Source organism: Melanerpes formicivorus, unplaced genomic scaffold (assembly GCF_026170545.1).
Source record: "Melanerpes formicivorus ecotype bairdi unplaced genomic scaffold, bMelFor1.0.p_v2 SCAF_15, whole genome shotgun sequence".
Lineage (NCBI taxonomy): Eukaryota > Metazoa > Chordata > Aves > Piciformes > Picidae > Melanerpes > Melanerpes formicivorus.
The window spans coordinates 1219448-1235006 of NW_027142367.1; the positions used below are offsets into that span (position 1 = coordinate 1219448).

Genomic DNA, 15559 nt, shown 5'->3' on the forward strand with positions numbered 1-15559 from the left:
GTAGTATGAGGTGTCCTTGCCCATGGCAGGGGTGCTGGAACTAGGTGATCTTTGAGGTACAATTCTGTGATGCTGTTATTCTTGAACTACACAACACCTTGGACACCTTTCCTAGCTGTGACCCAATACCTCTTGCTCAGTGCACATGGCAGAAAAAGCATCCTACCATCCTACACGACATCACCTTCTACCAATGTCTGGATAATCATATGTAGGAAGACTTGATTATTTTTTGAAATTATTATTTATTTACAGAAATAAATTAGTGGAGATGGAACATAATACAATTAATGATTTTGTCCCTGAGCTCAACACAGAGCAGGCAAATCCAACTCACCCAGTATCAAATCTTATCATGAGATCTACACAAATAGCTCCCATGTAAAGCCGCCTTGCAACCATGTTTGCATTGTGAGCATTTTACCACGTCGCCTTCCTTTTTCCTATTCTGTAACATTCTGTGCTGTAGCTTTCTGCCACTTTCATTCTCTGATTAGATAGCAACAGATGTTGCTACCCGGCTCTCTCCAACCACAACTCAGGAAACCAGCCACACACCCATCTCACATTTATGATACACATATGCTAATAGAATCATAGAACTATAGAATCATTAAGGTTGGAAAAGATATTTAACATAATTCAGTTCAACCATAACCCAACTATCATGACCACTTGTGGTGGGTTGAAAATTCCCCCCAGCATTAAATCTGCTAGCTCAGTATTACAGCAGCTTGCAGCTCCCATGTCTTTTTAATGTTTTTCTTCTTATTGAATCAAGCAGTAGTGGTACAATTGGATTGTCCTCACAGTTTCTGTTATTGTTTACCCCACTCCTTTTTGGAATGCTGTTTTCATTCCCCTGTGAATTGCTCCTAAAAATAGCAAAGGCCTGTGGAACAGCAGGAACAGGAGACACCAAAGGAATACTTTACACACAGAAAACATTGCAAAATCAAACATATGTATGGGAAAACACACATTTAGTGCTCTGCTAAGCAGGGCCATAAACCCACACGAGCCTTCATTTTTCATGGATAACCATGGATAGCACGATTATTTTAGTCTCTGTTCACACGATGATTCTTTTGTGCTGCTGGTCATCACTCTTCAATTGCATGAAGATACATGTGTGATGAGGCAATAAGGACTGCATTGCATATTTTAGATTATAAGAAAACCTGATTTTTAGGGTGGCACTGTAGTATTTTCCATATTGTTCTTTAAGCCAGTCCATGCAGGTTCTCTTCTCCATCTGCATTACCTTAACAGTCCAATGGCATGAGATTCAACACATCCAAGTGCCAGGTTCTGCAAATTGGCTACAACAACCCCATGCAGTGCTACAGGCTGTGGACAGAGTAGCTGGAGAGCAGCCAAACAAAAAGGGACCTGGGGGTACTGGTTGACAGTAGGCTGAACATGAGCCAGCAGTGTGCCCAGGTGGCCAAGAAGGCCAATGACATCCTGGCCTGTATCAGGAACAGTGTGACCAGCAGGAGCAGGGAAGTCTAACTGCCCTGAGTACACCTGGAGTACTGTGTCCAGTTCTGGGCACCTCAGTTTAAGAAAGTTGTTGAGTTGCTGGAACATGTCCAGAGAAGGGCAACAAAGCTGGGGAGGGGTATGGAGCACAGCCCTATGAGGAGAGGCTGAGTGAGCTGGGGTTGCTTAGCCTGGAGAAGAGGAGGCTCAGGGCAGACCTTTTTGCTCTCACAACTACCTGGAGGGAGGTTGTAGCCAGATGGGGGCTGGTCTCTTCTTTCTTCTCCCAGGCAACCAACATGAGAACAAGAGGACACAGTCTCAAGGGAAGGTTTAGGCTGGATGTTAGGAAGAAGTTCTTCCCAGAAAGAGAGATTGGCCATTGGAATGTGCTGCCCAGGGAGGTGGTGGAGTCACTGTCACTGGAGGTGTTCAGGAAGAGACTTGATGGGGTGCTTGGTGTCATGGTTTCGTTGATTAGATGGTGCTGGGTGATAGTTTGGACTTGATGATCTCAAAGGTCTTTTCCAACCTGGTTAAATTAGTATTCTGTAGAGCAGCTCCATTGAGAGCCACTAAAAACTTGGCAAAAGTGACAGCTAATGCAGATGTTTATTGACCAAGCTTCAGACAGGAACCAGTCACTGCAGGTGGAACAGCTCTTCTGATTATAGCCTGTAATTTCTTTTCTTCTGTTCTGTATTGACTGAATCAAAATCAGTGGAGACTAACCATGATTATCATGCAATTTCACCTACAAAGGTTCACAAACTGGGTCACTAGCAATATATGAAAACTCTTCTTACATAGTCACAATAAAAATGGGGCTTGCTTAAAACTTAGTGAGTTCCAAGTGAAACAAATACTATTTTTGTATCCTGATATTATATCCTGAAGTAGGAAGAATTCATGAAAGGTTAAAAGTCATGCCTGTCATGCTTTTGGAAAAAAAATATTGTATAATTTAAATTGCAGCTTCTGAGGAAACAAACAGTCCATTCTTACACTCTACAGAGCACTTTCTTAGCATTTCTCCTCAAAATAAATAAAATCAGTATGTGGAAGAATAATTTTTTAAAAAAATTATTATTTATTTTAGGCTGAAATTAGAATAGAATAGAATAGAATAGAATAGAATAGAATAGAATAGAATAGAATAGAATAGAATAGAATAGAATAGAATTAACCAGGTTGGAAGAGACCATTGAGATCATCAAGTCCAACCTATCACCCAACACCATCTAATCAACTAAACCATGGCACCAAATGCCTCATCCAGTCTCTTCCTAAACACCTCCAGTGATGGGGACTCCACCACCTCCCTGGGCAGCCCATTTGAATGGCCAATCTCTCTTTCTGGGAAGAACTTCTTCCTAACTTCCAGCCTAAACATCCCCTGGCGCAGCTTGAGACTGTGTCCTCTTGTTCTGTCACAGTTTTCATAGGAGAAGAGCCCAACCCCCACGTGGCTACAACCTCCCTTCAGGGAGTTGTAGACAGCAATAATGTCTCCCCTGAGCCTCCTCTTCTCCAGGCTAAGCAACCTCAGCTTCCTCAGCCTCTCCTCATAGGGCTCTGCTCCTGACCCCTCCCCAGCTTTGTTGCCCTCCTCTGGACATGTTCCAGCAACTCACCATCTTTCCTAAACTGCGTGGCCCAGAACTGGACACAGGACTCAAGCTGTGGCCTAATCAGTGCTGAGTACAGGGGCACAATGACTTCCCTGCTCCTGCTGGCCACACTATTCCTGATCCAGGCCAGGATGACATTGGCCTTCTTGGCCACCTGGGCACACTGCTAGCTCATGTTCAGCCTACTATCAACCAGTACCCCCCAGGTCCCTCTCTGCCTGGCCGTTCTCCAGCCACTCTGACCGCAGCTTGTAACACTGCATGGGGTTGTTGTGGCCAATGTGTAGAACCCAGCACTTAGATGTGTGTAGTTCATGGCAAAATATTATGCCCCTGGTGGATAACACTCATATTTTCTTACATTTTCTTTACATCTATATGTTATTTGGCAGTGGTCTTATGTGTAAAAGCAGAGTTTCTAAGCAAAGGGTGACTTTATGATTAATAATGAGGAAAAAAAAAAGATATCAAAAGGCATGCATCAGCTGGAAAAGCATCTGCTTAAAATACACATAATTAGGAGAGGATGTCAAACAAACCTGATTATGCATTTCATGGGTATGTGTCAAAGAGTGTAAAGCATCTGACTTAACCCTAGGGTGACTTCAAGAGGATTTACCCTAATGTTTGTGATTAGCACCATATAATCTGGATCTGCTGAACAAGTTGAGTTTTAGGCAATATGCAAATTTCCTTTTGCTTTAATTTAGCCCCTTTAGATTTAGCATAACAACCTCTGTGTTGCATGAGCAGCTGGATGCAGTCAGCTAGAAAATTTGAAATGCAATAAATTAAATAAGGTGATCCTTGCCATGGTAGCCAGCACACATTGAAAGAGGGGCCCTGAGCTCTGCTGTGGGATGGCTGATGTGAACACCCTTAAAGCCATCCAGGCTTTCTTCCTCAAATGCCAAAATACTGATCTCTTTTCCAATCACAGTGTGCTCTAGTTTTTTTATACAAGTCAATTCATTTCGCTGCCCTGCCAGGGTTAATTTTCCAGGTGTGTTTTAAGAACGCTGTTCACCTATCAGTTGTGGAAATTAGTAGCTTAAAAGTAACACTGCAATTCCATGTTGCATGTGGCCAAAATTAATTAGCAATATATTACATTGTTTAAAGTGGAATGGTGCTATTTTTTTGTGTGTAATTTTATTTTCCATTTAATTTTCAGGGCTTTTTGTTTGTTTGTTTGTTTGTTTGTTTAGCTGGAATTATACAGAGACAAGCTTGAGCATTTCTTATACAGGTTTTAAGAATTCTACTGCCCCAGACTTTATTCCCTCCCTAGTTTAAAAGTGTATTCAAAGAATAATAAGGACCCTAACCTAATCAATCAATCTTAAGCACTTCTTATACAGGTTTTAAGAATTCTACTGCACCACATTTTATCCTCCCCCCCACCCCCCCATTTTAAAAGGGTATACGGGAACAATAAGGATCCTAACCTAATCAATCAATCTTAAGCACTTCTTATACAGCTTTTAAGACTTCTACTGCACAAGATTTTAATCCCCCTCTCCCCACACTTTTAAAAGGGTATTGCAAGAATAATAAGGACCCTAACCTAATAAATCAATCTTAAACATTTCCTATACAGGCTTTAAGTATTCTACTGAACAAAATTTCCCCCCTTCCCCCCCCCCCCCCCCCCTTTTTAAAAGGATATTCCAAGAATAATAAGGACCCTAACTTAACCAATCAATCTAAAACTTTTTCCTATATAGGTTTTAAGAATTCTACTGTACTAAATTCTACACCCCCCCACGCTCCCCCCCATTTTAAAAGTGTATTCCAAGAATAACGACCCTGACCTAATCAATCAATCTTAAGCATTTCTTATACAGGTTTTAAGAATTCTACTGATTCTACTGCACAAGATTTTATTTCCCCTCCCTCCCCTGTTTTAAAAGAGTATTCCAAGAATAATAATGACCCTAACCTAATCAATCAATCTAGGCATCAGAGTGTCTTTGGAAGGTGTACATTCAAGTCTAAAAGCCCTCTCTTCTGCTCTCTTTTGAAAAATACACTCCCATGGGACTTTATCTCTCAGCAATGATAGTGAAACTTTCAAGTGAAAGTGACAATTCCTTCAGATCCTAACGATAGCAGGCAGAAAATGATCTAGGGAGAATGGCATTACAGACAGGAAGTACACTTCCACAATACCCTTTGGCCACATATAGTCAAGATCTGTGTAGGAACCAGGGGATTAGAGTTTCATGACTCTTGATTGCTGCTAATATCCCTGTGGCCTTTAATGAAGATTGGGGTCTTACACCAACTCTTTCTTGATGTAGGCTACAACAATTTCTCCTACTTTATCTATTGAAAGTGACAGATTTCTCAGTGCTACCTCAGGCAGAACTGGAAACAAATTCTCCATCCACAGCAAGTAAGAAAGGTGGGTCCCAGCCATTAATTCAAACTTCTCTTCCAAATACATTGTATGTTCTTGGCTGTAGTCCAGTCAGTTTCACAAGACTGCCTCACCTACTTGCTCATTTTGTAGCACTGATTCTTTAATTGTTTTAATTTCACCTACAGCTATTAGCAATGCATGCTCTGTTGAGCGTGTATTTCCTAATAAATTAACTACAGTCCACACAACAGCTTCTTTTGGTGCAGATAAACCAGCTGACTTTTTTTCCCTCCCAAGCTCATCTAATCAGTCATTTGAAAATGAGAACTATCACAGACATCTTAAGTCAGTTGTACATACACACTCTTTATGTAACATGTCTCTTTGACTGTTTTGCCACAACAGATACATAGAGGGCTGGAGCACCTCTCCTATGAGGAGACACTGAGGGAGTTGGGGCTGTTCAGACTGCAGAAGAGAAGGCTCTGAAGAGACTTGTGGCATTCCAGTATCTGAAGGGGGTCTACAAGAAAGCCTGAGAGGGACTTTTTAGGGTGTCAGGTAGTGATAGGACAAAGGGGAATGGAACAAAACTAGAAATGGGTAGATTCAGATTGGATGTTATGAAGAAATTCTTCCCCATGGGGGTGGTGGGACACTGGAACAGGTTGCCCAGGGAGGTAGTAGAAACCTCATTCCTGGAATTTTTTAAGGCCAGGCTGGATGTGGCTGTGAGCAACCTGCTGTAGTGTGAGGTATCCCTGCCCATGGCAGGGGTGTTAGAACTAGATGATCCTTGAAGTCACTTTCAGCCCTAAACAATTCTATGATTCTAAATGTAACCTATTCTTGCAAACCTGAAATTGAACAAGTGCGGATAATTGCTCTGTAGAGGTTCTGATTCATCAGTAGGCCAGCACATAGCTTCACAGCAACCATGTGGTGTAAGGTAGGAAAAATAACCACATATTATCCCCCACACAGTAAGGTACACTGGATTGAAAGAAATTTAGTCTATGGCTGGTTTTCACATAAGGAAAAAACATAGTCACTGGATGATCTGAATAGGAATTATGTAATAGGTTGGACTTGAGGATCTCTGAGGTCTTTTCCAACCTGTTTGATTCTGTGATTCACAGTTTAAATCAGGGATTAGTAAGATTCATGTATAGTGTAATAAAAATCATATACTGATTGCTTAGTCCTTTGCTGTATATATACTACTACTCTTTGGGTAGGAACACAACAGTTTCATTTGAACGAAGGTAGGTACAGAAATAGATGATTCACTGTGGTTTATAAAATATTCTCCCATTTTACTTTCCTGGTTGTAAACTTTCCTAGTGTAAACCTCTCCTGATTTCAGTGATAGGGAGGAAGGAGACCTAGGATTTTATTATTCTTATTAGATCACCACTCTAGAAGAAACTGAACAACTAGCAGTTGGATAAACTCTGCTCTTCTCAACTCATTAGCAACTCTGAATTATAGCTACCCCAGCTCAATGGGATTTCCACATTCTTATGTTAACATTTCTTATGTTAACAGTCGGGGTTGTGGGAAAAAAAGGATTACCAGTGGAAAAAAAACGACAGGAATGTGCAACTAGAGACCGTACCCCTTAAAGCCTGTATTTGGGAATGACCATGGCAGGAGTCCAGTTTGCCATTCCTTGGGATCCAGAACAGCTCTGGGCAGCCTGATGTAGTTGAAAATGCCCCTACTTACTGCAGAGGGGGTTGGACTAGATGGCTTTTGGAGGTCCCTTCCAACCCCTACCACTCTCTGATTCTATAACAGCAGTTCTTTTAAATTCACTGGCTCTTTGATTTTTCTGCAATTTTTTCAGCAACACAAGGTAACAGAATAATTACATGTTCAGTAGCTGTCATATTCCCTGTGCAAATGCTGAAGGATGGAGGAGGAAAGGCAGGCACAGGCCACACTAACTGATGACAAGAGATTCTTTTGCTGCTGACAGGATGGCATTAACACTTCCTTGATGAGAAAAATTAGATCAGCAGCATCCTTTCATGTGGAAAAACATAAAGCTTCCAAAACCAAAATTGCCTCATATCTCCTTGTAGTCATTAATGTATGGGATCTGCAATGTACACAGCCCTGCAAAAGTAGCTGCAAATCTCAAGAGCCCAGGAGATCACTGGACAAGTGAGAAGCCTATCAGTGCTAAATACTGACGCTTCCTGCCATTTCTTGCCTTAGCAAGCCAATGCAAGAGCATGTGTGCGCATCCCTCAGTTATTAGCTGAACCAGCTTATTCTTTCCAGAAGTCTCCCAAACATAAAACTACTCTGCTGCAAATCTCTCCCCTGTAAAATCACTGGATGCCATCAAATGCCTTCACTGTAGTTGTTTTGCCTACTCTTTTTTTCTGAACACATAATGATTATCTTTTGCCAAGAGTATATTTTCTGTCAGCTGAGTTGCACTTTATCAGCTCAGATTATAACAAAAACATTTCCCCCTTCTTTTAGTGCCTAAGAAGCTTTTTTTTCCTCACTGGCTGTATTATGCAATAGCACCCAAGATACTTATGTGCAATACTGCCTTTTCCTGTGGTACCTCTATAGGTCTGAGGAATGATTCTGACATGACCTCTGGCTCAAGGTGAGGAGAAAGTTCTTCACAGAAAGAGTAATTTGCCATTGGAATGTGCTGCCCAGGGAGGTGGTGGAGTCACCATCCCTGGAGGTGTTCAAAAAAGGACTGGACATGGCCCTTGGAGCCATGGTTTAGTTGTCATGAGGTTTAGGTAATAGGTTGGACTTGATGATCTCTGAGGTCTTTTCCAACATGGTTGATTAGATGATTCTTTAGTTCTCAGGAAAACTTAATGCAGCGATAGGAATTCAAACTTGTTTTTACAGGATGAGTGTAACTTTAGTGGTCACATTCCTCCTGGAGAAGAGGAGGCTCAAGGGAGACTTTATTGCTCTCTACAACTACCTGAAGGGTGGTTGTAGCCAGGAGGGAGTTGATCTCTTCTCTCAAGCAACCAGCACCAGAACAAGAGGACACAGTCTCAAGCTGCACCAGGGGAAGTTCAGGCTCGAGGTGAGGAGAAAGTTCTTCACTGAGAGAGTCATTAGCCATTGGAATGTGCTGCCCAGGGAGGTGGTGGAGTCACCATCCCGGGAGGTGTTCAAGAGGGGATTGGACGTGGCACTTGGTGCTATGGTTTAGTCATGAGGTCTGTTGTGAAAGGTTGGACTTGATGATCTTTGAGGTCTCTTCCAACCTTGGTGATTCTATTCTATTCTATTCTATTCTATTCTATTCTATTCTATTCTATTCTATTCTATTCTATTCTATTCTATTCGTGCCCAGGTGATTCTGTGATTCTGTGATTTTTGGTCCTTTCCTAGGCCTTTTCACAGATTAGGCAGTTTGTGAATGCAGTTTGCATCAATATTAGAAAATGCATATTAAAAAAATTGAACCATAAATGTTGGCTTTATTTCCAGAATGAAACCTTAGATGCAGGTTGAACTCTACAAAAGCTGCCTTCATAGGATTGCTTCTGAGAACTTAGTTTTTCAAAGCTTCTGAAATCATGCTCTAGGTGTTCTGCTCTGCTTTCAAGGGTACAAATGATGTTTCATTTGCATTAATCAAGTCACAAAAGAAAGCTGGGAAAACCTGTATAGATGCAATGTGTCACCAGGAAGAGTTGTTAGCAGAAAATAAATAACTTTTTTTTTTTTTTTTCCTAGTTTCTCCTCTAAACAAAGTTCATCTTGGGACAGAAATTTAAAATCAGAAACAGCAACCTCACTGTGATAGTTTAAGCCTTAACTGGGAGTTAAGAGCTCAGATGGGGGCAAGGCTGAGAATCTCTCCCCCACTCCCTCTCCTCCCTCCCAACAGAGAGGAAAGGAGCAAATCCACCAAACAATAATTTGGAGTCAGCTTGGAAGTAGAGAGGTAAAGAGTTTTCTTTAAACAATATATATACGTACATGTATAACAATAACAGGTAATGTTTACAAGGGCAAGGAACAAGGATGGATGGGAGTGGAACAAAGAAGAAGAATACAAAACCAGTCTCTCTCTGAAGAGGCGCAGAGACAGCAGGGAGAAGGATCAGCCCCGACCACGTGACAGAGGAGCAGGAAGGCAGCCGCAGTAGCTCCCATCCAGGTGAGGCAGGAGCCAAAAGGAACTAAAGACTCCAATGCCTTCCCTTTTATACCCTAGCTGGGCAGGGAGTGGGGAGTGGAACAGACTCAGTTTCCCAGGGGGGAGAATGTCCTGCAGGAAGGGCAAAGCACCTGCAAGCCCTCCACCCTGTTTTTGTTTCTTTTCAGAATGGGCTTTATCCCATCACACTCACTGTCCCTTGAAAAGAGATTTCTTTGTATTTTGATGTACCAGTAGTGTCATTATCTGGGAATCAGAATACCATTGGATGTTAAAGTTTTGTGCATTTCCTTCACACTTAGAAGCAATTTTGAGTGTGGCTGGAGCATATTTCCCTACTGTCAATACATAAAATATTTTTTCTCAGGAAAAAACAACAACAACAACAAAAAAGCCCAAACCGCAACAATCCATGACTCTCAAGTAGAGTAGAGTAGAGTAGAGTAGAGCAGAGTAGAGTAGAGTAGAATAGAATAGAATAGAATAGAATAGAATAGAATAGAATAGAATAGAATAGAATAGAATAGAATAGAATAAACCAGGTTGGAAGAGACCTTCAAGATCATCGTGTCCAACCCATCATCCAACACCACCTAATTAACTAAACCATGCAACCAAGCACCCTATCAAGTCTCCTCCTAAACACCTCCAATGATGGTGACTCCACCACCTCCCCAGGCAGCCCATTCCAATGGGCAATCACTCTCTCTGTGTAGAACCTCCTAACCTCCACCCTAAACCTCCCCTGGTGCAGCCTGAGACTGTGTCCCCTTGTTCTGGTGCTGGTTGCCTGGGAGAAGAGACCAACCCCCTCCTGGCTACAACCTCTCTTCAGGTAGCTGTAGACAGCAAGGAGGTCTCCCCTGAGTCTCTTCTCCAGGCTAAGCGACCCCAGCTCCCTCAGCCTCTCCTCATAGGGCTTGTGTTCCAAGCCCCTCACCAACTTTGTTGCCCTTCTCTGGACACGCTCCAGCAAGTCAACATCCTTCCTAAACTGAGGGGCCCAGAACTGGACACAATACTCAAGGTGCCGCCTAACCAGTGCAGCGTACAGTAAGTACTGTGGAGGATGATTTTACCTTCATCTGCCCTGGTAGAATAGCTGCCCAACAGGGCCTCTAGCTAGGTGCTAGAGAAGTTGTCACCATGAGCAACATGAGTGGATTTATTCCCCAAAACTGGGCCAGAAATTCAGAAAGTCAAAGACACTTTAGAGTCACAGAATGGAAAGATCACCTGCCGTGGGCTACCTAGGGGCTAGGGAGTGGATGTCCACCTGGAGGGCTTCTGCTATTTCAAATCTCCTGAACAGTTCCTTCTCTCTTACATTAACTGGGAGGTAGTGGAGTCACTGTCCATGGAGGTGTTAAAAAAGGGATTGGATGTGGCACTTGAAGCCATGGTTTAGTAGTCATGAGGGGTTGGGTGATGGGTTGGATTTGATGATCTTTGAGGTCTTTTCCAACCTTATCAATTCTATGATAAGAGAAGGTGTTAAGTATGAACAGTGAGGTGAGGATCATAGCACAAATTGCCCAGCTTTTTCTTTTTATGTTAAAGTTCATTTTGTGTGAAATGATTGGCAGAGAGAAAGTTAAAAATTCATCAATGATGCATTCACCCTCTTAAACCAAGGGAAGCATTTACTGCCATAGTGAAGAATTTCCAACCTTTCTAAGTAATAGCATAGTTTAAATGAGATGGAATTTTTAATAGAAAAATCCCCAATCCATTGAAATTATGAATGAAAGCAGCACCACAGATAAAAGCAGTAAAATTCACAAGCATCACACACATGCATGGTCTAAGTTTAGATGACATGCCCAGACAATAGCAGGATGAAGTCGCAGACTTCACACAGGAGAAATCCCATTAATCCCTGCCAATCTGACTAGAAAGAAAATTCCTTTCTGGCTGCAAACTGGATTATTTGCATAAACCTAATTGCTTAAACGCAACACACAAGAACCTGTGCAATACCACTAAATAGGGGCTGACCAACATCTCATCACTGGCTGCAAGAGGGCAAAACAAAACTCAAAAGTCCCAAAGACCAAGTTCAAAGAAAAATGACCCTTCCCACTTAGCACCCTGCACTATATTTTCCTCTAGCTGCTGTGTGGAACAGAATAGAATAGACTAGAATAGACTAGAATAGAATAGAATAGACTAGAATAGAATAGAATAGAATAGAATAGAATAGAATAGAATAGAATAGAATAGAATGGAGACAGGTTGGAAAATAATTTTGAGAACATCTTGCCCAACCTATCGTCCAGCAATATCTAATCAACTAAACCATGCAACCAAGCACTCTGTCAAGTCTCCTCCTGAACATCTCCAATGATGGTGACTCCACCACCTCTCTGGGCAGCCCATTCCAATGGCAAATCACTCTCTCTATGTAGAATTTATTCCTAACATCCAGTCTGAACTTCTCCTGGTGCAGCTTGAGACTGTGTCCTCTTGTTCTGATGCTGGTTGCCTGGGAGAAGAAACCAGCCCCCTCCTGGCTACAACCTTCCTTCAGGTAGTTGTAGAGAGCAATAAGGTCTCCCATGAGTCTCCTCTTCTCCAGGCTAAGCAACCCCAGCTCACTCAGCCTCTCCTCATAGGGCTTGTGTTCCAACCCCTCACCAACTTTGTTGCCCTTCTCTGAACAGGTTCCAGCAATTTAACATCTTTCCTAAACTGAGGGGCCCAGCACTCAAGGTGTGGCCTAACCAGTGCAGTCTAAGCAGGAGCAGAATGACCTCCCTGCTCCTGGGCCACACTGTTCCTGATACAGGCCAGGATGCCATTGGCCCTCTTGGCTGCCTGACTCATGTTCAGCCTACCATCCACCAGTATCCCTAGGTCCCTCTCTGCCTGGCTGCTTTTCATCCACTCTGTCCCCAGCCTGTAGCACTGCATGGGGTTGTTGTGGCCAATGTGTAGAACCTGGCATTTGGATGTGGTAAATCTCATACCGTTGGACTCTGCCCGTCTGTCCAGCTGTTACAGTTTGAGCTGGGTGCCCCCCTGCAGTGTTTACTTCCTGTGTCCAGAAGTCCAGCCCAGGGGTGGACACAGGAAATTATGTAGTATTTCATACCACAATCCTTTGCACCACTGTAAGATCCAGTGCGGAGTCTAGCACTATCTCTTTTCTTCCTCCTCCGTCAGCCGGTAACTGGGGAGATGTCTCCTGGCTTTGGGCCTGGCTAGGCCCAAGGCCACGGGGGGATGGGTAGTCTCAGATCTGGCCAGCTGAGACTCGCCTAGCAGTGGGAGGGGGAAGAAGGAGCCCTGGGGGTCTCGGGTGTACCCTCAGGTAGGGATGGGATTTCTCTGGGTCTGTTTGGGAATTTTTTTCTTGTCACTGTGCTTCTGCTTTTTCTGTAAAAGTTCACTGCTTTCTATTTAAACTTTCTATCACTTTTGCAATCCATTTGTCTGAGTGTTTATTGTTGCCAGGGGTGGGAAGGGGGCTGCCTCAACCCAGCACACCAGCCTTGCAAGGTCCCTCTGTAAAGTCTTTCTACCCTCCAGCAGATCAACCCCTGCCCCCAGCTTGGTGTCATCAGCAAATTTACTGATAATGGACTCAATGCCCTCATCCAGATCATCAATAAAGATGTTAAAGAGCACAGGGCCCAGCACTGATCCTTGGGGCACACCACTAGTGACTGGCTGCCAGATGGATTTGGCACCATTCACCACCACTCTCTGGGCTCGGCCATCCAGCCAGTTCCTAACCCAATGCAGTGTGCTCCTGTCCAAGCCATGGGCTGACAGCTTGGCCAGGAGTTTGCTATGGGGGATGGTGTCAAAGGCCTTGCTGAAGTCCAGGTAGACTACATCCACAGCCTGCCCCACATCCACCAGGCAGTCACCTGATCATAGAAGGAGATCAGGTAGAAGGTTGGTCAGGCAGGACCTGCCCTTCCTAAATCTATGCTGGCTGGGCCTGATCCCTTTGCCTTTATGAAGGTGAACAAAACCTTTTCTCTCTAACAACCAAGTTGGTGATTTTAAAAATAACTTTGAATTCACCATCTTTAGAAGACTTAGACTTCTAAAGAATCTGGTGAGGGGTTGGCAACAAAACTGGTGAAGGGATTGGAGCACAAGCCCTATGAGGAGAGGCTGAGGGAGCTGGGGTTGCTTAGCCTGGAGGAGAGGAGGCTCAGGGGAGACTTAATTGATGTCTAAAACTACCTGAAGGGAGGTTGTAGCCAGGAGGGGGTTGGTCTCTTCTCCCAGGCAACCAGCAACACAACAAGAGGACACAGTGTTAAGCTGTGCCAGGGGAGGTTTAGGCTGGATGTTAGGAAGAAGTTTTTCCCAGAAAGAGTGATTAGCCATTGGAATGTGCTGCCCAGGGAGGTGGTGGAGTCACCATCACTGAAGGTGTTTAGGAAGAGACTGGATGGAGTGCTTGGTGCCATGGTTTAGTTGATTAGATAGTGTTGGATGATGAGTTGGACAAGATGATCTCAAAGGTCTCTTCCAACCTGGTTAATTCTAATTCTAATTCTAATTCTAATTCTAATTCTAATTCTAATTCTAATTCTAATTCTAATTCTAATTCTCTTTTTAAGTTCTTCTGCTATATATCTCCTTCTGAAAAGAATGAATGTTTCATGAACAAACATTAGCACTCTTATAGCATAATTGCAAATTATGTACCTGAGTTTCATTTGTGAAACTCATGGAAAGTTACTAGTAGAAATACATAACAAGTTAAGTTTAAAAATCACACAGATGAAAGTCCTGTGAAAGTGGTTTAAAAACACACACACATCAGGATGTAACTCTGTCATGAAATGCACATTTAGACAGGACAAAGATTTAGTCAAATGATACCAGACTCAGAAAGAGATTTCTATTTTCACTACACCCCCATGTACACAAGGAACAAGAGAAAGAGCAAAGAATTATTTCTTAAGATACTCAGCCACAACAAAGAACACAGCCAAGGTCAGCAACAACCCTCAGAAGCACAAGTTAGTATCTGCTAGAGTGAGGATGCCAAAAAGAGGGAAAGAAAGTGAGCCTAAACCGACTTTGTTAGTAGTCTGTCCAATGGGATTGAGAAAGAAAGTTAGCCTAAACCAACTTTGTCAGTAGTCTATCCAGTGGGATTGAGAAAGAAAGTTAGCCTAAACCAATTTTGTCAGTAGTCTGTCCAATGGGATTGAGAAAGTTAGCCTAAACTAACTTTGTCAGTAGTGTATCAAATGTGTTTTTTTAGAACTTCTCATTATTTTCATTTTTACATCCAATAGTGTTTTATTTACATTCTACTATGTTCCATTCAAGATCTGTGGAAAATTTTCTAGGCACAGCCTAAAACTGCCACACAGGCTATCCTGGAGTCAACTAGGTACATGAGTATCACAGAGCTTCCGACTTGAAGATCAGCTCCAAGTTTTATTTGGGATTTAGCATCAGCTCCATGCTAAGGGGCTTCAAAGATACTCAGACAGTGGAAACCACTCAGCTACTTCCTACTGTTACTTTCCTATTGCATCTTATGAGTGTAAGGCAGATGTGATCAATGAGCCCAGGTCTTGTGTGTGTATTTGTGGAGAGAAGCCTGGAGACTTTTTCTAAATCAGGCTGGCATGTTCCAATACACAAGACTGGAATAAACCAGTTACACTGGTCTGGTATTCTCACTGATGAACACAGATAGCAGATCTACAGCCATAGGAAATATGACCAGTCTTGTGCCTTGAGTATAAATCTGTAACATTACTTTTCAGTCTTACAGTTGCGTTAACTGACCTGTGAGTTTTTCCAGAATATCAAATCCATGTTTCAGAGCAATAATATCAAGAAAGGAGACTGTGCCATCTTCAAACCTAAAGAATGGAATAAATGAGCACAGTAAACAAATAGTGCAGTCTTTAAAACCATTTTGACAGTTAC

The 15559-nt window shown here is 42.7% G+C and overlaps 1 protein-coding gene across 1 annotated transcript in view; it reads right to left on the reverse strand.

The window, feature by feature from the left end:
- Positions 1–15559, reverse strand: part of MOCOS (molybdenum cofactor sulfurase) — a 244289-nt gene that overhangs the window by 81844 nt on the left and 146886 nt on the right. The window contains exon 5 of the mRNA XM_068147762.1: positions 15416–15492. Within this exon, the coding sequence (XP_068003863.1) occupies positions 15416–15492 (77 nt within the window). The remainder of the gene's footprint in view (positions 1–15415; positions 15493–15559) is intronic.